The sequence below is a fragment of the Xenopus laevis genome, chromosome 6S (genome assembly GCF_017654675.1).
Source record: "Xenopus laevis strain J_2021 chromosome 6S, Xenopus_laevis_v10.1, whole genome shotgun sequence".
In the NCBI taxonomy this organism is placed as follows: domain Eukaryota; kingdom Metazoa; phylum Chordata; class Amphibia; order Anura; family Pipidae; genus Xenopus; species Xenopus laevis.
Genome location: NC_054382.1, coordinates 22,433,069 through 22,459,729, shown reverse-complemented (window position 1 = coordinate 22,459,729; position 26,661 = coordinate 22,433,069). Strand labels below are relative to the sequence as shown.

General features: G+C 40.0%; 1 protein-coding gene across 1 annotated transcript in view; it reads left to right on the top strand.

Moving 5' to 3' along the window:
• The first annotated feature begins 13,618 nt into the window (after positions 1-13,618).
• nmt2.S (N-myristoyltransferase 2 S homeolog) overlaps positions 13,619-26,661 on the top strand; it is a 34,332-nt gene continuing 21,289 nt past the window's right edge. The window contains exons 1-2 of the mRNA XM_018269145.2: positions 13,619-13,810; positions 24,555-24,690. Coding sequence (XP_018124634.1) covers positions 13,701-13,810; positions 24,555-24,690 — 246 coding nt within the window. The 5' untranslated portion in view covers positions 13,619-13,700. The remainder of the gene's footprint in view (positions 13,811-24,554; positions 24,691-26,661) is intronic.

The following is a 26,661-nucleotide window of genomic DNA, read 5'->3' as shown; positions in this document are numbered from 1 at the left end:
ACTGGGGGTATTTATACATGGAATTGCCCCTTTGCCATCCTGCTATGGGTTCTGGGGGTATTTATACATGGAATCCCCCTTTGCCATCCAGCTGTGGGTTCTGGGGGTATTTATACATCTAATTGCCCTTTGCCATCCTGCTATGGGTTCTGGGGGTATTTATACATGGAAATGCACCTTTGCCAACCTGCTATGGGTTCTGGGGGTATTTATACATGGAAATGCACCTTTGCCACCCTGCTATGGGTTCTGGGGGTATTTATACATGGAATTGCCCCTTTGCCAACCTGCTATGGGTTCTGGGGGTATTTATACATGGAAATGCACCTTTGCCACCCTGCTATGGGTTCTGGGGGTATTTATACATGGAATTGCCACTTTGCCACCCTGCTATGGATTATGGGGGGTATTTATTCATGGAATTGCCCCTTTGCCATCCTGCTATTGGTTCTGGGGGTATTTATACATGGAATTGCCCCTTTGCCATCCTGCTATGGGTTCTTGGTTTTATGTATACATGGAATTGCACTGTGACATCCTACTATAAATTCTGAGAGCATTTATACATGGAATAGCGCCTGTGCCATCCTACTGTGAATTCTGGGGGTTTTATACATGGAATTGCCATGGTGCCATCCTGCCATGAATTCTGGGGTATTTATACATGGAATTGCCACTGTGCCATCTTGATATTCTTGGGGTATTTATACATAGAATTGCCATTCTGCTATGAATTCTGGGGGTATTTATAAATGAAGTTGCCATTCCGCTATAATTTCTTGGGGAATTTATACATGGAATTTCTCCTGTGCCATCCAATTATTTTAAGCAAATTGGAGAAGCTTTAGAAGGGGTTGTTCTCCTTCCTTTGTATCAGCTAGAAGTTAGACAAGTTTTACTTAGGCCAAAAGGCTAGACATGTCTTTTTTCAAACTAAATTACTATGTGTCTATATACTATATATATATACAATGTATAATTATTATGCTGATGCAGTGGGATTGGAGCATTTGTACAACTGCCCCATTATAATATAACATTGCTGTGCAACTAGCAGAAAAGGGATCCATGTAGTGAGAGATATTTGAATTTTTCACATTACTAATGCAGCTCCTCATACCTTGCATTTTGGCAGAGCAATAGAGTGAGGCAGTGCATGGGGAGTTGCTAGAACTTATAATAGGCTTGGAGTGCCTGTGCTCACTGATTCTTACTATATAATGCAATCTTGTACTTATACCGACTTTGTTTTATTCTATATTGTGCTTGGCCTGCCAGTATTCTCTATATCTTACTGCTTGTGGTGCCATTGTCCATTGCTCTCTATGTATGTATTTGGTGTACCAGTGCCTCTGCTTCTTACTATATAATGTACTTGTGGTGCTTTCTCTATATTATGTTCTTGGGAGATAAGTACCTACTGCTCCTTTGTATGTCTTTTGAGTATGTCACAGTCTCTGCATGTAATGTACTTTAGGTGCCAGAATCTTTTTCCCCCTTTCCCATAATGTACTTGTAGTGCAACATTCACAGCTCCCAGTTAAAATTGTACATGTGGTTTTAATACTGCCTGCCTGCAGTGCCAGACTTTAAGCAAATTTTACCCCACTGTTATGGTTTGATTTTCCTGAAAATTCTGTGAAAGCACACGGGGAAGTGGGTGGGGTTTAAGGGGAGTGGCCAAAATTTTGCAGTGTTGTGCTTAGCGCGCCGCCTGTGTGCTTCTTTTTGGGCCCCCCCTGACAAAACCATCTTCTGCTGCCTATGGTTAAAGTATACCCTAAAGCAGGGCTGTCCAACTGGCACCCCCCTTCTGTGGCCCCCACATGCTGTGTCTGTTTACCATATGTTAGTTTTAAAAGGTATCACTACAGAGATTAACTAGCCCCTGCATTGTTTAAACCTCAAATTGAGACTCTAATCCCCTGCATTTTTGATCCCCCTGTATTGTTCAAACTTGTGGCACCTCTATTGTTTATATTCTAAAACCCTGTACTGTTCACACCTGAGACCCAGACTGAAACTGCCCACATTGTTCACCTGTTCACACTTTCAAAATGCTAATGGGGCACCAGCACTGTGTCACTGTATGTAGTACATATTAGACTGATAGCTTTCCCTGTCTCCTGCTCTGTTCTGCCTTCCCTCCCTGCTTGCCCAGTGCTGCTTGTGTGTGTCATTCTCTGCTTACTCAGTGCTGCTTGTGTGTGCCATTCTCTGCTTACTCAGTGCTGCTTGGGTGTGCCATTCTCTGCTTGCCCTACGCTACCTGTAGGATGTAAGCCTGTTAGGGGTTTGTTATTGGGGTTATTAGCATTTGGAAATTGTTAAAGGCCCCTAAGGTGTTTAATCATGTGTTGGGGTTTGTTGAATTATCCACAGGGGAGGATGAGGCATATGGATTTAAGGGTATGTTTTAACATGACTTAAATTTTTCACATATGAGTGATGAGGGATTTCCCTGCAGTGAACACCAACCATTTTGTTTTTTGGTGTGCTACCACCGTTAATGTGGATATGATCTTAAAAGTTCTAATGGTAATATGGGTGTGGTTTACAGTGGGTGTGGTTTAAAAATGGGAGTGGCCAACACCCACTTCCATTATTGTCCCTCCACCACATAGGCCAGTAAAATGTTGGCCCTCGGTACCACAGAAGTTGGACAACACTGCCCTAAAGGACTGAAAATACACTTAGGGGCAGATTTATCCAGGGTTGAATTGAAAACTCGAAATTTGGATTTTTAGAGTTTTTTATGGTCAAAACTGTCAAATTCGATTAGGGAATTATCAAATTTGATGAGTTTTTCAAAAAATTTGAACTAAATTTTCAAGATTTATCAAACTCTGGCCCTTTAAGAACTCAAATTTGACTATTCGCCACCTAAAACCTGCTGAATTGTTGTTTAAGTCAATGGGAGACATCCAGGGATCAATTCTGAGTTGTTTGCAGCCTTCCTGACATGAATCACGTTTTTAAAACTCAAATTCGAGTTGAGTTTTTGGGTCAATCCTATTCACCCGAGTTTAAAAAATTTGATTTTACTAATAAATTTCGATGGGCCTAATGATGCTCAATACCTGGACCTATGATGGGTCATTGTATGAAATGTCTGTAAAGACAATAAGAAGAAACCCACTAATATATCTTCTTACAAAACTCATGTACTCCCAAACAGACGTGATGCTGGTTTGAACCACGTCCACACCATTCCTCTGTAAGAGGAAGGCTTGAAAGCACCTCAGAGTTTCAGTACATCACAAAAAGTAGTGTGAACTATCAGTCTCAAAAATACACTCTTGGTTGCACTGTGTTTAAATCTACCAATGGTGACAAAAAAACAGCACCTACAATGGAAGGTAAAGGATTCCTCAAAATTATGGATAAATATTTCTTTCAACTCAAACAGCTGGGTTGCACCTCTACCTTTCCACACCTCAAGGTAGAGTCCTGCACGGGTCCAATTTGAAGGATTCCTAGCCTACATGCAAAAGATGTTGGACAACAACCATGCTGAACAGCACCACCATTAAAGGAAGGAGAATAAAGCTGGTACCTTCCATCCTTTGGTTTTCTACCACACTCGAAAACCGGGTCAGATTAGGGTAGTATTTGTCTCTAGTGCTCAGTGTGAAGGTCTCTCATTGAACAATGTCCTCCTCACTGGAACCAACTTGAATAATAGCCTGTTGGGGCTGATTCCCTTCAGACAAGAACTTGTGGCAGTAATGACAGACATAACTTAAGCCTTCCTTGGGACACTAATAAAGATCCATTCATGTTCCATTCAGTATCCCATCATTTTAAACACAATGCACGACAACATAATGCCTTAACTCTGATGTAAATGGTGTCAAACAAGAAAACAGTTAATCAAAATGCAGTAGCTTTGGGAACACTATGCTCAAAATTCATGATTGTAAAAATGATTATACTTTTTTAGTAAACTAAGGCAATTATTAAGTTAATTTACAGGATAAAACTTTGTATTTCATCTTTGGGTTGGGAGATGGTATCATATGTTTAAAAATAAATATGATGTCACATTAGTGTGTGCGGGTGTCATTTGTAAGAAGTAGCATGCAGCTTTCTGTATGTATGTGTTCAATATAGCTACAATGGCTTCAAATAGAAAGAATGACTACACACCCAGTGATGATGAGCTCAACTCAACTCCTAGTGGTAGACATGAGAATAGCAGCAAAGCAGGAAGACCCCTTTCCACTTTTAGAAATGCAAACATGACCTAGGTTTGTGGCATAATACAATGGGAAAGGGAGAAACAATAGCTGTCTCAAAGCAGTTCCATCCTGAAGTGCTTGCTCCTGCTCAAAGCTCAGAATCAGGCACAATGCACTGAGATGTCTGCATCCACACCAATATTATGGATAAAAAAATTACATTTGTTGGTTCAAGAATAAAATTAAAACAAATTCTTTGCAATGTAAACTGTTATTTAGAAATAAAAAGTAAACCATAAAAGCCATGACAGAATCTCTTTAAAGCTTCCCAACATTTAAGTGGCACATAGTATATTGTATGAAGAAGATGGCTGCTAGAGTATATTATAGAGTATTGTGGCTAAACATATAGTTGAGAAACATGATGGTTATGCAAGGGTTGATTTCCAAGTCATAGATAAGCCAGTGCGAGATGTTAGAGGGGGAGACTATGAAACCAAATTAAGTAGGCTGGAGACCTTTTGGATATATCATTTGAAAACCACTGAGGATTATGGGGGCCTGAATAGGGAGTGTGAGCTCTCGTGCTTTTGTATTTAATGTTATTAATGGCATATTTATATATCCTTAGAATATTTGGCATTGTTTAAATTAATACTTCATCTAATCGTATACTGCCTTATTATAGTACTTATATTTGTACTTTCTCTTCCTCCCCTTTTACTCTAACTGTAGGAGGTAGTGATATGTTTTGTCATGTTTAACCCCTTTTGTGGATTTTTGTAAAAAACTTTTCATTTAGTGCATTTTCCTAGAATGTTTTTAACTTGTGGGTGTCCTTTTTAAGGGTTAATTTAATTGATGATTCTAATTAGCCTAAAGGGGTTTGTTGCACTATTTAAGGGTATTATGGGAAGTTGTTCGTTTATGCTCCTGATGAAGTAGCGTTGAAGCTACGAAACGCGTTAAGCATGGACTGCGTTTGATGCACTGTTGGTGTTTTACTATCATGTACAATATTTAATCCTCAATAAAATGAAAATTTATTAATCTTCGACCTGGCTTGGTGCTCCGTGGATCAAAGACTTTCATTGATACTAATTGTTACGCTCTATCCGGAGGTGTGTCGGCGTTGTTAGCACAGCCTAATTTGTTTGGTCGGAGCCTGTTCTCTGGAGTTCGGGTGAGTGCTCTCCTTACGTGCTATTCATTGCTAGAGTATATATCACTACATATCCTTTAGTAAAACAGTAGGAATTACAAGTAGGGTTATGTCATTGGCATTTGTACATATTATTGGCATTCCCTTATTGCCGGGTTTTAGTGCCCAGCACTGGTTATGGCAGAGAGGCTACCAGATAGTATTCAGTGATAAGCAACCAGCAGTCCATAAGATGTTGCAGAACTAACAGCCAATGGCCATTGGTGGGATGCTGAAGTTTACAGTTAAGCAACATTAAAAGTTCATAATATTATATTCATTATAAAGGATGCTACCTAGTTATACAATACATGGTATAAAGTATGTAGAGGACTTGACATTAAGAAGATCTGACAATAATTTATCTGTAGAAGCTTCAGTTGGCAGCAGGGAATATGTACACTATTAGGAAACTAATTAAATTAACTTATTATACATAACTAGGCTGACACCCAGTGGCTGCAATACTCACACTCACCATTATAAATAACATACGGTAATTTGGAAACCAGAATACAACTGTTTTAAAATCAATACTCTATAAAATATAGGCAATTCTTTCATTTTACAGCTCCATAAATTCAATTCTGCCTACATTTTTTCTACTCCAGCTTTTACTCATCTATTTTCCTTGGCTTAATGTTATTATTATTAGATTGACAGAAGTTTTGACTGGATGGTGACTGTTTTATATGCATCTAAGCACAATGACGTGAGACTACTTTTTGCTAAAAAGCACACAGGATTTGGAATCTATTTTGTTTTTTTCATATTTAATATTCAGATTTTTTAAGCATCAAGAAGCACCCAAGGAGAAAATGTCTGAGACTCATTTTTAAAAAAAAAACAAAAAAACGTGGATTCACTGGGTAGCACATGACATATTGGCACCAATTGTACTGGGATTAGCCTTTCCTTGTCCTTTTTAATGGTAGTATGGATCACAGTATAGAACATATTGACAGAGACAAGGAAAAAGTGGGCTTCAAGCTCAAAATTGCCTTTTGGGAGGCTTATCTCATATAATAAATCATGTATTTTCCCCCTCTTAATAAAGCAGTTATACCCTTCAACCTTCATGCTCAAAGCAAACAGCCAATACTGTCTGTCATTAATGGGAGTATGATGAACAGACCCTATAGTCACTGGCGGATTTAGTGGGTGGGTGCCCGAGGCTGCGTGGCCGGGCGCCTGAGGCAGCAGCCCCGATACCACCCCCCTCCGCGCCTCGAGGCAACTTTGGGCGACTATTGAAAACGCATCGCCGCGTGTGCATAAGCGCAGGCGATTTGGCGCTGTAGCCTATGGGGAAAAGACGCTGAGGCAGTTCGTGGAGATAGTCGCGCAAAAGACGTGGCGATAAGTCGCCAGGCGACAAAATCTCCCCGAATCTCCTCGTCTGGCGTTACCCTTAAGTTTATTTCTACATTGGCAATTTATAAGAGATACTGGAATTGAAGGAATTAAGGAGATACACCACATTATCCCATTAAATGCTGATAGCACATGTGAGGAACACATGACCTGCCAAGTTTTATACTAATTACCATGGAGACAAGCAATCAGATACTTCTCATTTTCATTATAGCTTTGTTTAAGAGTCTGGTAATTAACCCTTACATTTCTTAATTATTACTAATTCTACTTCTCAGCTGCCCTTGCGATGGGTGCAAGAGCAATAGTTGGCAGGAGTTCAAAGTTTTTTTTCATTCTGCCCTTCATTTAATATAAACTGCAGGAAATATTTAATAAATAGGAACAGTTGCACAACAAACAGAGCTTCTGGGGCTCTGCTATATAATCTTAGTGCCAGAGCCATTCTTGCTTGGCACAAATAGTGCTTTCTAAATGTCTCAATAGTTTTACCCTTATGTTGCATTCATATATCGGATAATAAAAGACAGTTATTCTTATAGAGAATAAGAATGTCAAGTCATAATGCCAGATCACTGATATGACCTGGTGCTGATGGACCTGGTGGACTTTCAGGCTTAGTGGAGTTAGTAGAAAGTTGTTCGGAGCTGAGGGAAGATGGTTTGTTGCTTCATACCTGAGCAAGGAAAGGTACTGTCAGGAGACAAAACTGAGTCTATACAAGGAAGTCTTTCCCATAAGAAGAGTATATAGATTAAAATGCTAGGTGTGACATGAATCAAATGGAAATATCTCTAGAAGGGCTGAAAGTAAATTACATAAATTGCATCCACTTTATGTGAATATTGGGTCTCCAGACCAGGGAGTTCAGTTTGATGGATGCGGCACTCAGTGGGCTTTTTATAGCCATTAGCTTTTGCCAGAGGGTTCTATAGGCATGTGTTTATACATAAAGGCCTCCCAACTGGTGGACCTGGGCTGGGAGTGGCATTTTGTGATATTTTATGGCGTATCATATACTGGTTAAATGGACAACTATGGAGAAAAATGTGGATTTCACTGGTATTGAGGGGTTTGCAGGTGATATTCAGCTAACCATACCAGGGAGCATCTGTTAAATAATAACAGTCAGCTAGATAATATATTGGCCACAGTATTACTGAAAATTCATATTACAAGAGAACAACAGCTTTAGTTAAATAATGACGAAGGGGGAACTGCCCCAGAAACGTTGTGTTGACTAAATAAACACGTACGGGGCTAGTCCCCTACTTGAATTGCGCCCTGTGTGCCGGTACCTATTTTCTTCGTTCCTGATGTGTTGAGGAAGTGCCGACTTCCTAGGGTCCAAGCACCGGGTCAAGTATTCCATAGGGCTCGGGTGTGCACGTGAGTGTTTGTTTAGTTAAATAATGATACAGGAATTGGTGGACTAGGTTGTGGTATAGCTTTAAGAAATCCGATATCCAATTCGCAAACTTTATGTCCTAAGATAAAGTAAAGTTGCGAAGACATCTAATGAAATCCAACGCAGGAACTGTGCTGCTATCTTCTTTATTAACACGACATGTTTCGAGCTGTGGGCTCTTTCTCAGCTGTTACAACAGCTTGGTTAATTTCCAGTGGTACAAATGCTAACCAGCATCATTGACACACTAGGTTTTTCAAAATGATGATCACATGCTCTATGCACCTCTTTCAAAGAAATGTGTGTGGAGCCCTCATGGCCTGAGAATTTTGCCAAAATTCATGGTCTTGGCTGAGAAGATCTAGGCGTTGTGACTGTAGACCTACAGGACCCCCAAGGGAACAAATTTATGTTTCACTTAAAGGAAAAACTATACCACCTGAATGAATACTTAACCAAGTACAGAAAATAAAGTGCTAGAATCCTCAAAAATTCATTGAGGAGGGGGATTTAACAGAAAGAATAAAATATAGTGTAGTATTTTTTCAAAAAAAATTTTTTTTGTTATTTGTTTTTTTTAAAGAATTTCTTAAACACCCACCGTGATTATTGACAGTGATAATAGTGTTCTTTTATTTGGCTTAGAAAAAGAGAGCCCAAACTGTGATGGTTGTGAAATAACAAGTGAAAAAAATATATATAAAAAAATGAAAAATGAAAAATAAAAAATAAAAAATAAAATATAAATAAAAATAAAATAAAAAATAAAAAATAGAAAAGAGTGAAAAGTGAATTTGTTCAGTGAATTAATAAATACCAACGATTTCTTTCCAAGTGATAATAAATGCAGTGTTATTCATTACTTAAAACACATTCAGTGCAGTAGGTGAATATTAATCTGATTAGTGAATATTTAGTGTGGGTTAAAATTCCCCTTAGATTTTTCTCGTTTGAGATCCACACTCTATGGGTTAGAGGAAAGGTAACGTAAAATACTTTGCCACAATTCCGGTACAACCGGTTGTGCAGCTCACTCACCAAATGTGAGTTAAGGGAGAGCGTCTGATAGGTCCTGTTCGCGCTGTTTCCACTCTTTTTCTGCTATCCAGGTTTTTGTAAGAGGGATAAAAATGGAGAGGGGCATGTGCAGGGATCACTTTAAAACAGTTTAATAGAATAAAAATACACTCACAAACACGATCGGTAAAACTGCAAAAAGGATTGGTAAAAGTCCCGCGAAAGTCGCTGTGTTTCCTTGGCGTCCCTCGGAAGGTACAGACGTCTCTCTGGGTCGGGTACTCCTGCAAAAGGTTAGCGTGGTCTTTTTCGCTTACGCGTTTCGCCTGGCTGGCTTCTTCCTGAGCGATGACGTCCACATACTTTCTTGCCCCTTTATTCTCTGTGCGCTCTCAACCAAACTTCCAACAACTTTATTTACAAGTGTTCCAGTGCATTTAGGCACTGTTCTTTATGCAGCTAGTGCGTATCATAACTTTAAAAAATCTTGTCCTATTATTTCTACACCCACAAAGAGTTTAGTGTACCCATTTATACATATAAAACAATTAAACATATGTATTTAACATTTCTACAGTATTAAAAATCCATTATTATTAAAAAAAATTTTTAAAAACAATTTAGAAAACAATTTAAAAAACAATATAAAACTTGGACTCCAACATTAGTTTAAGTGATAATTGTCACATACAATGTTTGTCACACTCTCGCATATAGCTTGTATGGCATCGCTCTGTATTTTATGAAACTTACAATTCAAAGTGTCTATTTCTGTCTCCTGATAAGACCTGGAACAAGTAGCTGTTTCCTTATCTAGAATTGTTTAAGGGAAGTGTCAATTATCATTACAAAAGTAACAGTTTCAATCCCCATAGTGTTATCAGTAAAAAATAGTTACATTCAGGATTTTTGTGACTCTATTGCTTATTTATTTGTCTAAAAACGCTTTAAGGTTAAAGTCTATGTTTAACCCCAAAGGGGTGAGGGATTTTATCTTATGTATCCACCAGCTTTCTCTTTGTAGGGTTTTGGTCACCAGGTTCCCTCCTCTCCAATTCTTTTTAACTTTTTCTATACCCCACCATTTCAAGCCTGACGGATTTTTGTTATGTTTTTCTGTGAAGTGTTTAGATACGGAATGCTTCATATTTCCTTTCTTTATATTATTTATGTGTTCTCCTTTTTTTTGGGCTCTCTTTTTCTAAGCCAAATAAAAGAACACTATTATCACTGTCAATAATCACGGTGGGTGTTTAAGAAATTCTTTAAAAAAAACAAATAACAAAAAAAATTTTTTTTGAAAAAATACTACACTATATTTTATTCTTTCTGTTAAATCCCCCTCCTCAATGAATTTTTGAGGATTCTAGCACTTTATTTTCTGTACTTGGAGATCGTCTCAAACAGGTGGAGGAGGACCTGCAAGTGCTGAACTGTGGGGAAACCAAAGTTTGTCCTTGGATACAACCTGATATATTTGAATACTTAACCACCTGATGGAATATTAAATAGTATATGTGTTCTTTGGTTTGTTTGTGTGCGCCATGGGGGCTACCCCTAGTTCTTAAAATGTCAGTTTTCAGATTACCCAATGGCACATACTGCTAGAAAATGATTTGCATGAAGCAGAGTTTTACATATGGGCTATTTTATGCAATATATTTTTATTGCGACCTACATGGTTTGGAGGTATAGTTTTCCTTTAAGAAAGTAGACTAAAATGGGGAAGGGGCCACGTGAGTGACAGGTTGCTAAAAGTCACAAAAACTACACCCATATCTAGCTGCACCCCTTACAAGAAACCTAGTGTGTGTTTGTGTTTAGCATTATGACCAAACTGTCTAGGGTTGCCACCTTTGCTGATGGCTAAACTGAACATGGGGGGGCAGGGCAGATAGCATTGGGGGTGGGGCAGTGATGTAGGAACAGGCATGATGATGTCAGAGGTGGGCACAGGGCTGGGCCAAGGTATTTTGGCACCCTAGGCAAGGGCTTCAATCAGTGCCCCCCCCACCCAGTCCTGCATTACCATTTCCCACCTTATCATTCAAATCGCCCCCTGCACCTGTTCCAGCACCTATCATATTGCCCCCATTTGTACCTGTGCCAACGGCAGTCAATCCCTCAGATTGGCTCCAAGCCACAAACCTTTACCTGTGCCAGCATAAGCCAAAACATCCATCATACTGATACCCCCAATCAGTACCTATGGCAGTGGCAGCCAAAAAAATCTATCATATTGCCCCTAAATTGTACCTATGCCAGCAGGAGCCAAAAAATCCATCATGTTTAGGGTGGTGTGATCATAAAATGTGCGTGGTCAAAATGAGTAGCACTGCTAATGTTTTTGTCCCTTTTTACTTTTTTCAAACGTTTGGGATGTATGAGACCAGGTGGTTCCATACAAAAAAAAAACCAGCAAAACATAAAGGGGCAAATTTACTAAAGGGCGAAGTGACTAACGATTACAATTCGTAACTTCGCTAGCGAAGGACTCTAGCGGTACTTTGCTCCCTAACGCGTGCCGAATTTGCTCTCTGACGAACGGACGTAACTACGCAAATTCACTAAGATGCGGATTTTACTGAAAGTTACCTCTTGCGCCAGACTTGCCTTCGCCACCTCAGACCAGGTGAAGTGCAATAGAGTAGATAGGAGTTCCTCAAAAAATAGTTGAAAAAGTCCCAAGAAAACACTAGCGTCTTTTCCTTTTTCAGGGTGATAGGCTGAAAAAGAGAGTAAATTTAGGGTAACCGGCTTCCCCCCTACATTTCCTAACATATGGCACATAAACTATACACTGGGCTCATGTGTAGGGCAATATAACAACTCTATTTTATTTTATTAAGGATTCCCGGGCTTGTGTAGTGTAATGTATTTGCTGCAACATATACGTCCATTGAACTTTAACTTCCCACCGTATGCAAATTAGGCAACGCTAGCGCAACTTCGCTTCCCTTGCTGCAGTAACGCTAGCGCAACTTGACCAGCGAATCTATCCCTGGCGAAGTGTTGCGCTGTGAGCGAAGCTGTCGCTGGCGAATTTAGTGAATTTGCCCCAAAGGCATTAACCAAAATTCAGAACACCATTACATAATGCTTTTTAAAAAGGTGGTTCGCCTTTAAAGTGACTTTTAGTATGTTATAGAACAGGGGTAGGCAACCCATGGCTCCGGAGCCTGATGCGGCTCTTCATCCTGCTTGCTGTGGCTCAGTCTTGCGGCTTTGCCTGTCACGTCGTCTATATAGCCCTTGCACTTGCTGGCGGCTTCTTGAGTGTGTGACCACGATAAGCTAACGGTCATCTTACCGCGGTCGCACACTCAGGAAGCCGACAGCAGGTGCGAGGGCTGTATAGACGTCCCAGCCCAGGAGTGACAGGCAAGACCGAGCCGCAGCAAGATGATTCATCATGGTCCTTACCACGGTCACACACTCAAGACAAGAGAGGGAAGATCAGCATGGAGCTTCAGAAACAGAAGTCGCATTAAACAGATGAGAACATTAGCATTTAATAGGGCTATTCAGTGTTTAATTTATATCAAAGTAGGCCTACACATTCACACTGCACTTCTGTTTGTTGTTGTAACTTTGTAACTTTTAAAAGTTGATAAGCTGTGTTGTGTTTTGCAGCTCCCGACTACTTTTCTTTAGTGGAAGAGGCGGCAAAATGGCTCTTTCGATAACAAAGTTTGCTGACCCCTTTTATAGAATGACCGATTCTAAGCAACTTTTCAATTGGTTTTCATTATTGATTTGTTTTAGTTTTATAGGTATTTGCTTTTTTCTTGGAATCTTTGCAGATTTCAAACGGGCGTCGCTGACCCCTTCTAAAAAAAAACAAACGCTCAGTAAGGCTGCAAATGTTTTGTTTCATTATTGATTTGTTATAGTTTTATAGGTATTTGCCTTTTTCCTCTCACTCTTTGCAGATTTCAAACGGGCGTCGCTGACCCCTTCTAAAAAAAAACAAACGCTCAGTAAGGCTGCAAATGTATTGTTATTGTTCATTTTTATTACTGATCTTTCTTTTCAGGCTCTCTCCTATTCATCTTCCAGTCTCTTATTCGGATCAACGCATGGTTGCTAGGGGAATTTGGACCCTAGCTACCAGATTGTTTAAAATGCAAATTGGAGAGCTGCTGAATAAAAAGCTAAATAACTCAAAAGCCGCGAATAAGAAAAAATGAAAACAAATTGCAAATTGAATATCAATCCCTACATCAAACTAAAAGTTATCTCACAGGTGAACAACCCCTTTGAGTATATCTTCCTCTCTTAATGAAAACTGGAGCAGAGACAGACAGGATAGATATTATATCTATTATATCCCCCACAGCCAGTGCCCTCCTCATTGGCTCCCTCGCCTGGTAGAAAAAGATGAAGGGAAGTAAAAGTGTTAGTACCACACATAAGACAGCGCACTGTCGCTTCCTCTCCTGACGGCTAGAGGGCGCTGTAGGGGCGCTGCGCTGTCTGCCTGTACTGCTGCCCGCGCTCTCTGTGTCTCTCTCCCGTGATGGCGGAGGACAGTGAGTCGGCGGCTAGCCAGCAGAGCTTGGACCTGGATGACCAGGACACCTGCGGCATTGACGGTGATAACGAGGACGAAGCCGAGCATGCCAAGGGGTGAGCAGCCAGTGGCCACGTTGTAGGCAGCAGCAGGGTACCAGTGGAGAGCTGTAGGGGGTGGAAAGAAGACGGGAAGGTGCATGTGTGAATGGGCTCTGTTTCTGTTCGGTTACAGGGAATGCTGGGAGCTGTAGTTCACGGGGCTGGTGTTAGTGTAATGAGGACATTTGCCCTGCATTTCTAGCATCACAGCTGCAGTTCAGCTCAGCAATAGCTGGAGGGTTCCCTAATATTCCTGGGCCCCAGCCATGAATTGCAGCTCACTCCTTTCTCTCTTAAATACAACCCAGACTGCTGCTGCTGCTGCTTTCTGCACCTTCTCCATCTCCTGCACTAAATGTCTATTTCATTCTGCACATGCTTCTGCCCATTCATCTCTAATGTGAAATATCTGACAAATGATGAGCTGCCAGTCCCTTATTCCCTTAGTAATAGAGTCATACCCAGGTACAGCCTGAGAATTAAAATAGGCCCTGCCATTTCAGCTACACAGAGTCCCAAACAGCCCCTATCAGCCCACTAAATACTGACTTTCTATGGCACCTTAAATCAGCCCTCTGGCATTTGCCAGAACCCACAGATTGCCAGTCTGGGCCTGGTCATACCCCAACTCTGTCGGGACAAGGACATGTACACTAGCACATACTTGATGCTTGTCTGGGGCTCATTTATAAACACTGGCAAATCTGCACCTGGGCAGTAACCCATAGCAGCCAATCAAATGATTGCTTTCATTGTTCAACCTGCAGCTACCTGTCAATAGACAGTCACTGATTGGTTGCTATGGGTTGCTGCCCAGGTACAAATCTGCCCAGTGTTTATAAATGAGCCCGTGTGGGATACTATACTGTTATTTTAACATGAGTCATTGAATTTAAAGGAAAACTATACCCCCAAAATGAACACTTTAAGAAACAGAAATTTTACATCATATTAAGTGGCATATTAAAGAATCTTACCAAACTATAATATATATTTAAATAAATCTTGCCCTTTTACATCTCTTGCCTTGAACCACCTTTTCATGATGGTCTGTGTGCTGCCTCAGAGATCACCTGACCCGAAATACAACTCTAACTGTAACAGGAAGAAGTGTTGAAGCAAAAGACAGAACTCTGTCTGTTAATTGGCTCATGTGACCTAACATGTATGGTTTGTTTGTGTGCACCGTGAATCGTACGATCCCAGGGGGAGGCCCTTATTTTTGAAAATGGCAGTTTTCTATTTATGATTACCCAATGGCACATACTACTAAAAAAGTATATTATTTTGTAAATGGTTTATGTACACGAAGCAGGGTTTTACATATGAGCTGTTTTATGCAATATCTTTTTCAATATCTACATTGTTTGCAGGGTATAGTTCACTTTTAAAGACAATGTTCTCTAGCACTACGGTATGGAATGTAAATAGGTATGTGATTGCTAGGGCTTGCTTTCCCTAGCAACCAGGCTGTGATTGGGAATGGAAAATGGATTGGGTATGCTGGGTGTTGTAATCACAGCAGGAGCACTGCAGCCTTGGGAATATGTACTGTCAAAGCCTGGAAATTCAAGCAATTCAGTAACTGCTCCTGCTATTGCAAATGAAGCTGCACATTTGTAACAAGGTACTTCAAAAGGAAGGCAATTGATTTCAGGCAGCATTATGCTTGATAAAGGGCCATTGTTTGGCTTGAAATGTTACAAATAAAGGCTTTTGAATTGTATTCCTGGATGGTGCTGTCTGCTACATTTCTTGGATATATAAAGAGTTATGCCGTGCCAAACCGTAACATATTGGCAACCCCAGTGAATCGGCTGTTCCTTCTTATTTGAAACCACGTACGTAACATTTTTATAAGTCAGACAGGGCCCTGACCAAAGTTTTTAGATATTTATGTCCATAGCACGCAATTGAGGGTGAAAAGTAATCTGATATTTCCCTGGTCAGTTCCAAGCAGAGCAACATCACAGCAGATGACTCTCTTAAAGGGGTTGTTCGCATTTGAGTTGAACATTTAGTATGATGTAGAGCAGGGGTCCTCAACCTTTTTCACCCATGAGCAACATTCAGATGTAAAAAGAGTTGGAGAGCAGCACAAGCATGAAAACTGTTCCTAGGTGGTGCCAAGAAAGGGTTGTAAAATTGGCTATTGGTAGCCCCTATTTGGACTGGCAGCCTACAGGAGACTCTGGCAGTACATCTGGTTTTTAATCAACCAAAACTTGCCTCCAAGCCTGGAATTCAAAAATAAGCACCTGCTTTGAGGCCACTGGGAGCAACATCCAATGGGTTGGTGAGTAACATGTTGCTCACGAGCTACTGGTTGGGGATCACTGATGTAGAGAGTGATATTCGAAGACAATTTGCAGTTGGTTTTAACTTTTTATTATTTGTGTGTTTTAAAAAATGTATTAAGCTTTTTATTCAGCAGCTCTCCAGTTTGTAATTTCAGCACTGTGGTTGATAGGGTCCAAATTACCCTGGCAAACATTCATTCATTTGAATAAGTGACTGGAATACGAATAGGTGAGGGACTGAATGGAAAGATGGATAAAAAGTAGCAAAAACAATCCATTTGTAGCCTTACAAAGTAATTGTTTTTAGATGGGCAAGGTCATAAATTAAAAAACTATAAACATTAAATAATAAAGACCAATTGCAAAGTTGTTTATAGTTCACCGTTTTATAACATACTAAAAGTTAAGTTCAAGGTGAACCACCCCTTTAACTTAATTTTTTAAGAAGGGCAATACAATTACATGCTTTTTTTACCTGAATGTAAACAGCCACCAAAATGACCAGCAGGAGATGCTTGTTGGTTCAAAGTCATTACATTCGCAGTTTAAAAACTGCTAAAATGTTGAAAACTAGAAAAAAATATTGTAAAGTGCTCAGGACTTTAATCATTGTCTGCACATGGTAACTTTGTTCTAGTTTGACCAGTTAAAGGAACAGTAACACCAACAATGGAAGTGCTTTAAAGGAATGACAATATAATTTACTGTTGCCCTGCACTGGTAAAAAATGTGTGATTACTTCAGAAACACAACTGTGTAACCATGGGAGCAGCCATTCAAGGATACACAGTAGATAACACACAAGTTCTGAAGAACCCCATTGTATACTACAGAGCGTATCTGTTATCTGCTGTGTATTCTGTGCCTTTTCTCCTTTTTCAGCTTTGAATGGCTGCCCCCATGGCTACACAGCAGCTTGTTTTTTATAAACTATAGTAAAGGTTCTAAAGCAAATACACCAGTCTGTACCAGTATTTTTATATTTTCATGAATTTAAAATGCTTTCATTTTTTGGTGTTACTGTTCCTTTAAACACTTTACATTTACAATGTAAAAAGCGTTTTCCTCTTCAAAAACCATAATGTTGTAAAGTCACATTCAAAATGACATGATGTGTATGCCGGATATATTCAATGTCAATGCATCCATACGATAGGGAATGTTGAGTGCCAGTTTGCTTGAAGCCAAAGGATACCTGCAGTGTGAATGAGGACCCATATATAAATACATTTCTACCCAGTGGGATATAAATGTGTGTACACACCATGTTAGGTCTGTGTGGTTCACCAATTAATTTCATAACATTTATAGGAGTGTAATTCTGTATGTAGTGTCCATGTTATTTATCAATGTTTCCTGAATCAGTACCTACATTTCATGTAGTGGGCATCACAATGTCCAAGGTGATGAGGCTATATAAGTGAAATTGCATTGGACTGTAGGTGGAATGGACTTCTTTTAGGCCATCTTTAGGGCCCTTCCCTAATGGGAATTTTCAGCATGTTTTAGGGTAGGGGCACACGGGGAGATTTTGTCTTTGCATGCAGCTACATGCAAATCGCCAGCTATTATGCACACATTGCGATTTGAGATCCCCTTTAGCTCCAAAACGCACAGAGACCCTTTTTGGAGCGATTTGCCAGAAATAGCATGTACATAGAGAAGTACTAAAATCTCCTACAAGCACACGCACAGAGATTAGTAGCCGCGATAGTATGTAAATTCTTGCGCTAGCGTAATGACATGGAGACAACACGCCGAGACGACTTACGGCTCTTGCGTGGGAGGAGAACGTAGCGAGGAGCACTATGGGATATAAATTGCTTGGAATCTAAAGTCGCGTAAAATCTTTCATGCAAAAAGACAAACGCATTGTTGCTGCAACTTCTTTTTTAACAGATCGTGGGCGTCTGGTGTCAACACGTCACCATACGACGAAACGCATGCGACGTGTCGGATGTTGTGAAGGAGAATCGCATGTAAGAACTACATTTATCCGACTGTCGGATGAAAACGCATTCCTGTCAAATGAGAAAACACTGCGTTTTCATCCGACAATCGGATAAATGTAGTTCTTATGTGCGATTCTCCTTCACTTCATGTTTCTTCACAACATCCGACACGTCGCATGCGTTTCGTCGCATGGTGACGTGTCAGCAAAGACGCATTGTGGAGTTCCTCCCTAAGGGTAAGGGCACACCTCGAGATTCGGGGAGATTTAGTCAACAGCGACTAATCGCCTCTTCTTTGGGGAGACTAATCTCCCCGAACTGCTTCCCCGTGGCTTCAGTCTGCTTCAATGAAAAAACGCCAGTGCACTCGCGGCGCTTCGATTTTCGAAGTCGTCCAAAGTTTGGAAATTGGTGCAGGCGTTTTTTCATTGAAGCAGACGGAAGCCACGGGGAAGCTGTTTGGGGAGATTAGTCGTCGGGCGACTAAATCTCCCCGAATTTCCAGGTGTGCCCTTACCCTAAGGGTAAAATACGAGCGCTTTTCATCAGATCCTTCATGCCAAGCCACACAAAAGCTCAAGATTTTGTACGATTCTACAAAAACTGATCCCCCCTAGGCTAGAATATAAAGTCTTATCAGATAAAGTTGCATGGAGTCTTTTCTTCATGCATTTACATCCGACAGTCAATATATTTCAATGAGGGAAAAAAGTGTTTCCTTTTTTATCTTGTCGGGTGAAGTCCCAGCATTCAAAGTTCAGATCCGACAGTCGTGTCGAATGGAAAATTTTGTGTGTAGTTAATGCATCAGATTTTTCTATCAGTCCCAATATATTTTGACTACATCCAACTTGTCAGATTCTTTTTGTCAATCCGAAACCACCCAACAAAAGCGTTCAAGGAGTTTAGTTCTAAGGCACATTTGATACCGATTTGAGTGGCCCTAAACACATGAGCTAATTGATTGTATTAAAGGAACAGTAACATCAAAAAAATGAGTGTTTTAAAATAAATAAAATATAATGTACTGTTGCCCTGCACTGGTAAAACTGCTGTTTTGTTCAGAAACATTACTATTGTTTATATAAATAAGCTGTTGTGTAGCAATGGGGGCTGCCATTAAAATGAGAAAAGGCTCAGGTTACACATCAGATTACAGATAAGCTCTGTAGAACATAATGGTGTTATCTGTTGTACACTGTTTAACCTGTGCCATATAGCCTATAGCTTTTCTAATAGCTGCATCAAGATGCTCACCACAGTAAACTTCCCTGTAAACACAAAGTGTGAGTGTTACAATGGTTAGTTATGTATAATTTGTTTTTTATGTGTGTAGGCATTCTACTGTTGATGCCTCATTGTGAGATTTAGGCTCATAAAGATTAGCACCCACATAACTGTGCTTAAAAAAAGTAGTGTTTCAGACTAATTTATTGAATATTTCTGCAAAAACCCTAATAATTCCTCCCTTCTTTTCCGGTTCCTGCTCCCTGAATTCCTAGGGGGTGCAGGGGAGCCGGCGGCTCTCAGCTCACTGCACAGTAAGACAGGAACCAATCTGCATCTAGCAGGACTTGATAGGGAACTGAAGTATGTTTTTGTATGTGTGACTGCAAGGCTGTGATTGGCTGCCCCCCTCCTACTGTGCTTTTGACCTTTAGGATACACCCACCCCTCATTTGAAACACAGACAGGAACCAGAGAACATCTATAGGAAGCTCCAATAAAGGGGCTATTTTTAAAGATAATACAAATCTTTAGCACCATGTAAAAGCAACACCATATATTACTCGTAATTGAATACAAAATTATGGTTTTTTCATTTTTCCCCTATATCTCCTTTAAAAATCATTGAATACCGCTCTTTCCCAAATTAGACTGATCAGATTGTTGACCTGGGACCAATAATAAGATCACAGGATGGCCTATGGAGACCCATGCTGATGCATTCCTCATCCGTCAGGATTTTCATACCTGCCCAACTAGCTCTCTATTTGCCAGGAGGCCCCCATACATGGACAATAAGCTCTGCTGAGTTGGCAGTTTTTATCAGCTCTTGTATATCTTCAAAAAGGCTGACGAAATTTTGGCCACTGCTTCATTATCCTGGCAAGCCCAGTGAGTTGTAAGAGCTTTGCTGTGAAAGCAGAGATAAATCCAGCATTTTATACAAATCGTATCAAAGTATTTAATAGCTAGTAGCACCAAAGAGGCTTAAACTGAAATCCCTGTAAGTTGCCAGAGCAGTATTGCATTGTCCAGCGCTGATATCCCCATTCCTGACTCTCTCTCTCTTCTTTCAGTTAGACATTGTGTAACATATTGGAGGGTTAGTGGGCATCATTTAGATCTGTGGTCAGCATGGATGTGCATGAAGGCCCAGGAACCAGAGATGTTTATTTTTCTGCCCCAGTAGCTTCTTTCTCATATACAGCAGCATTGTGCTTATTATAGGATAGCAGGAGCCCTGACCATTTTCAGTCAGTTAGATCCAATATATCTTATAGGGGGGCTCTCATTCCGAGCAGACGAATTAGAGCTCACTCAAATAACTGATTCCAGTACAAATAAAATCTAACAAAATAACTGCCTTTTGCACAAATTCTGCATGTAGAGAGACATGATGTCTGGTGATTTTAAGAGAGTGAGCTCTAATATATCTGCTAGGCAAAATGAGCCCCCCTATAAGATATATTGGATCTAACTGTCAATATCTGACACCCAAATGCTGCATGAAGACAGAATGAAGAGAAACTGATGTTGAGAGAGGAATAGTGAAGATAAACTTGATTATTTCAGAAACGGTGCAGAATTTTTAATTGGTTTTATTTAGAAAGCTTGTTGTTTCAGTGTGCTGAAGCTTATATTAAATTTTAATTTTCGTGATAGTTATCCTTTAAATACATGCTTCTCTCTTCTTGTTAAAGAGAAATGACAATACCTAGAAAATGTCCAACGCAGACACAAGACCTAGTGATCCTGTCTGATATTCCTATTGATTTTAGTCAGTAAAACACAGGGATGTGACCTAGAAATCCTGCAACAACTCACAGAGTAGTCAGACAGCAGCTGGACAACTGAACTCTAAGGACAATAGAAATGTCTGATTTGAGAGCACAACATTCTGCCCAATTGACAGTCTACCTTTGCTTCTCAATACACAAGTGTTCTCATGTATTCTGCTGTAATAATACATTTATCAACCTGGCCTCTACTGTCACTTATTATTGCTGTATTCACAAGAATTGTTAGAAAGCTGTGGTCTGCTCTGTTTATTGGATCTGGTGGCAATATCTGAGGCTAGAGATTCACAAGTCATTCAGACTGGGAAAAAATAATACATAGAATATCCTGTTTTATTACTTCTTTCGAAGGAAATGGAAACGCTCAAATGAATGACAATGAATGTAAAATTGCCCCAAGGGCTCTTCTAAGCAAATTTACAATTTATGATTACTTGTTTTTAAAGATATTAAACTGACCTCGATGAATTTGTAACCGCAGTGCCACCTCATATTTGTTTCGACTCGCTGCACATGGACAATAGAGAATAAAGATTCTTTGGTCATGTTTAAGCAGTTCTGCTCTCATCTACAAGAGAACACTCATAGTCCAGGCTGGAGATGACACTAGTGAGTAGATGTTGGTTGGACAATACACTGAATTGAGATCCACCACTCACTTTCATTGAAAGAAGCCATACACTGTCTGACCCTGGGTGTATTTGGCCATTAGGGATGTCGCGCGACGTTCGCCAATTTGGGTTCGCCTTAGCTGGCGCTTATTTTTGACCTCTCACCCCAGACCAGCAGATACATGGCAGCCAATCAGGAAGCTCTCCCTCCTGGACCACCCCCACACCCCCTGGACCACTCCCCTTCCATATATAAACTGAAGCCCTGCAGCGTTTTTTCATTCTGCCTGTGTGTGCTTGGAAGAGCTAGTGTAGGGAGAGAGCTGTTTAGTGATTTGAGGGACAGTTGATAGTAACTTTGCTGGCTAGTATCTACTTGATACTGCTCTGTATTGTAGGGACAGAACTCTGCAGGGATTTGAGGGACAGTGAGTTTAGGTTAGTTAGCTTTGCTGACTAGTAATCTACCTTCTACTGCAGTGCTCTGTATGTAGCTGCTGTGGGCAGCTGTCCTGCTGCTGATCTCTCATCTGCTGACTGCTGCCTGTACCCCAATAGTCCTTGTACGGACTGCTTTTATTTTCTTTTTTGTTTTTTTACTTTGCTACTGTAAGAGCCCAGTGCTATTAGTCTAGCTGTGTTGGGGAGTGGGACTGGTGTGCTGCTCCTCCTAGTAGTTCACCACTACCAGCACCAACCAGAGTCAAAATTGTTACAAAGTATCTTATTTGCACCTGTTAGCTGTTCTGAGCTCTCTGCCAAAAGCCAATTAAGTTAGAAACTGGTTTTTTTCTGGCTGTTCAGTGCAGAGAAAAGAGGGACTGGTGTGCTGCTCCTCCTAGTAGTTCACCACCACTAGCACCAACCAGAGTCAAAATTGTTACAAAGTATCTTATTTGCACCTGTTAGCTGTTCTGAGCTCTCTGCCAAAAGCCAATTAAGTTAGAAACTGTTTCTGGCTGTTCAGTGCAGAGAAAAGAGGGACTTTCCAGTACAAAAGAGGGACAGGGGGTTGAGTGGTCAAAAGAGGGACAGTTGGGAGGTATGCAAGTGCCACCTAGCTGTGTGAGCTTTTTCACATTCTGTCTAAATAACAATAATAATTCCGTGTCCGTAAACATCACCTGATGTTTTTACAGCAGCAATAATATATTCCGTATCCACTACTGTATACGTTGCCCTTGCAGGCATTGTTTGCCCAGTCTTTAACCAAGTGCCACCTAGCTGTGTGAGCTTTTTCACATTCCGTGTCCAGAAACATCACCTGAGTGACGTAGTGTGATTTCTGCCCTTTACAGCACAAAACGCAGCGCTGTGTCAACAATGTATTTTTCAGATACATTTTTGCCCTTGATCCCCCTCTGGCATGCCACTGTCCAGATCGTTGCACCCTTTAAACAACTTTAAAATCATTTTTCTGGCCAGAAATGTCTTTTCTAGCTTTTAAAATTCGCCTTCCCATTGAAGTCTATGGGGTTCGCACCGTTCGCATTTTTGGACGCACGTTCGCGAATATGTTCGCGAACATTTTTTCCGCCGTTCGCTACATCCCTATTGGCCATCACAGGGTCAGAAGCAAGAATGGAAGTAGGATCTGCACCTCTTTTCACTTGTGCCTCTACATGTGCCCATTTCTGTTCAAATATTTTATTAGATTTTACACAATGGACTGCAAGTAGGGAGTAACATGACGGCTACAATCCTGCCGTATCTGAAACATGTTACAGGTAACAATGAGTGTGCTATTTAAAAAAAAAAATAAGCAAAAACATGCAAAAATATACAAATAAATTTAAAAAAAAAAAAAAAAAAAAAAAAATATATATATATATATATATATATATATATATATATATATATATATATATATATATATATATATATATATATCGGTGAAGAAGATAAGCACTCCAATATTACTGATCAACAATTATTTATTCCACTGTGCATACCAACGTTTCGGTCCACATTTGGACCTTTATCAATATGTATATGCTGTCTGGATGCCGGCACAATGCCTGGGTGCAAATAAAGCCCAAAAAGATAAGTACAGTGTATATACCAGAAGGAGCCTTGCACTCACAGGTCTTACAAAGAAATAGCAGTGTTTATTAGTCAAAAATAAGAAGTAACGTTTTCGGCTAGCACGCTAGCCATTTTTAAAAAAAACTTAGAGTGCTAGCCGAAACATTAGTTCTTATTTGTGACTAATAAAACACCGTATATATATATATATATATATACACAGTGAAACCTCAATTTTACATTCCCTGATTTTGTTTCCCCTCATTTTACATTGTTGTTTTGTGGTCCCACCTATATATTATGCATAATACTTTTCCCTGATTTTACACCATTTTTTCCTGGTCCCCTGAAAAACTTAAAATGGGGGTTCTACAGTAAATGAAATCATGCACTGAGAAGGGTCATGAACAGATAACAGTTTTAGTGGCCCTCCCATACCTGCCCTGAAGGTCCGCATTCTACTTTTAAGAGAACAGAGGAATGTGGGGAGAGCAGTGACATCTAGGAAGTGCTGAATGGAAAGTGAAAGTAATTGTCTGCCCCAACTATGCCAAAGGCATAGAGGAGGGACAGCCAATATTTGATTGACAGCTGAGATTTTTAAATGAGTTTACAACAACTATGAATGCTACCCCAGAGTATATAACAGAGAAAGGCAGTCTCTCATGACCCCATGTTATTATGTATGTAGAGTATAGAAATCAGCCTGTAGTTCTCATGCTGTTTTGAGTTACTATACTCCCAAACTTCCAGCACCACCTGCTTATTCAGCAATACCTCTGCATGTACTATGTTTGTTTGTCTTATTTTGAGTGTTGTTAAGTTGTTGGCTCTGATTTTCCAAACAGGAGCCCTGCTGGGGATCTAGGAGCCAAAAAAAAGAAGAAGAAACAAAAGAGGAAAAAGGAAAAGCCAAATTCTGGTGGCGCCAAGTCCGACTCTGCATCTGATTCTCAAGAAATAAGGACACAGCAGCCTTCAAAAGTAAGTGCTTGGATTATTGGAACGTAAGAATATATTATAAATAATATGGGAGGGCATGAAAATGGTCGGCTGGACCGGAAGTAAATATTATGGGGAAGCATTTATGATAAGGAGGGTGCAAGGATAAAACTCAGCAACCATGCTTCCAATGTACATTTGGTTCCAAATTCCCTGCACTTGTTTCCAGGATTCAGATTTGGCAGAAAGCTGAATGCCTCAAACCTAATCTGAAACCTTAATATCGTGATATTAACTGAAGGCATTTTTTATTCCAGTGGATGTTCCATTACATTTTTTTAGATTTTGCTCACATTTAAAATTCCTAAATATAAGGTTCACATTTAGCTTAGCTAGTTTTCGGAGAGATCTTTTGGAGAAGATTTGCTATTCAGCCAAATACAGTAATTATGGGTTGTCGGCTATTATTACGATAAACAATATCATTGATAATGCCTTTAGATTTTGCAATTACAGTATTTCTCTGTTATAAATATATTTAAATGTATTTGCACAAACACAGAACCAGATCAAATAAATGTTTTCTGTTTGTGTTTTTCCCTGTTGGAACAGGGAAGATTTGTAGCCAGTGCTGTTATCTTATTTTCTGCCAGCATTAACTGGCCCTTGACATTTATAATCACTTTTCACATTCAAGATCTATTTAAGCTTCAGGCCCACAATGGTTCCAATATAACTTGCTCCTGTCTTTCAGCGCTGACAACCCTGCTGTTCTCCCCACAGCATATTTATTTCTACAATTTATGTCTCTTTCCCACAAGGCTTAAGGGTCAGGCCACACAGGGCGTTTTGGGGAGATTTGGTTGCCTGTCAACTAAGCGCCTCATTTTTGCGGCGACCAATCTCCCCAAATGCCTTCCATGTTCCTGCGCCGGCTAAAATGAAAAAAAAACGCCGGCGCTAATCACACTCGGCGGTTCGTGAAAAAACGCCGGCGCTAATCACACTCGGCGGTTCGTTTTCCGAAGTTGCCTCACGAGTCAACTTCGGAAAACGAATCGCCGTGTGTGATTAGCGCCAGTGTTTTTTTTTTCATTTTAGCCGGCGAATATTCAGGGAAGCGTTTGGGGAGATTGGTCGCAGCAAAAACGGGGCGATTAGTCGGCCAGCGACCAAATCTCCCCAAAATGCCCTTTGTGGACTTACCCTAAAAAGTAAAAACCGTACTTGTACTGGGGCCCTGAGTCTCTAAGAACTCGCTATGTTGAAGTTGGCAGAAATATATATTGTATATACTATTGATGCATCTCAGAGGTATATACAGGTATTGGACCTGTTATCCAGAATGATTCGAACCTGGGTTTTTTTTACTTTAAGTGTACTAGAAAATCATGTAAGTATTATATAAACCCAATAGGGTGGTTTTGCTACTAATAAGGAGTAATTATATTTTAGATTGGATCAAGTACAAGCTACTGTTTTATTATTACAGTAAAAGGAAATACATTTTAAAAAGTTGGATTATATGGGAGACTTCTTTCTGTAATTTGGAGCATTCTGGAAATTGGGTTTCCGCATAAAGTATCCCATTCCTGTTTACAATATATTTAATGTCTAGTAGTGAGGGTCTGCTGTTGTAACGTTACAAGTCAATGTGGGCTGTGCACTAATAGCAATAAGTGTCCTGAACTTCTACATTGACTGTAGTGAATATTTGCTAAAATGCCATGCAGCAATGAACCTTTCAGGGGACTTCCCTTTTTACTCATTAGCTTTGCCAGTAAATGTTTAATGCAGCATTGAAGTGTCATTCACTATAAACTGCATGCAGAAATGTGCCCCAGTTAAGTCTGTGGGAAACCTTGTATTAGTGACTGTACCACAAAAATGCAGTTTTTATATAAACCCAAGGTGTTAGTTTCTTTATGAACAGAAAGCATCATTTTAGCTAGCCTCAGAATTCACACAGCTCTCAAATGCACAGACTAACACATTCACAGGTTTGTAGCCACA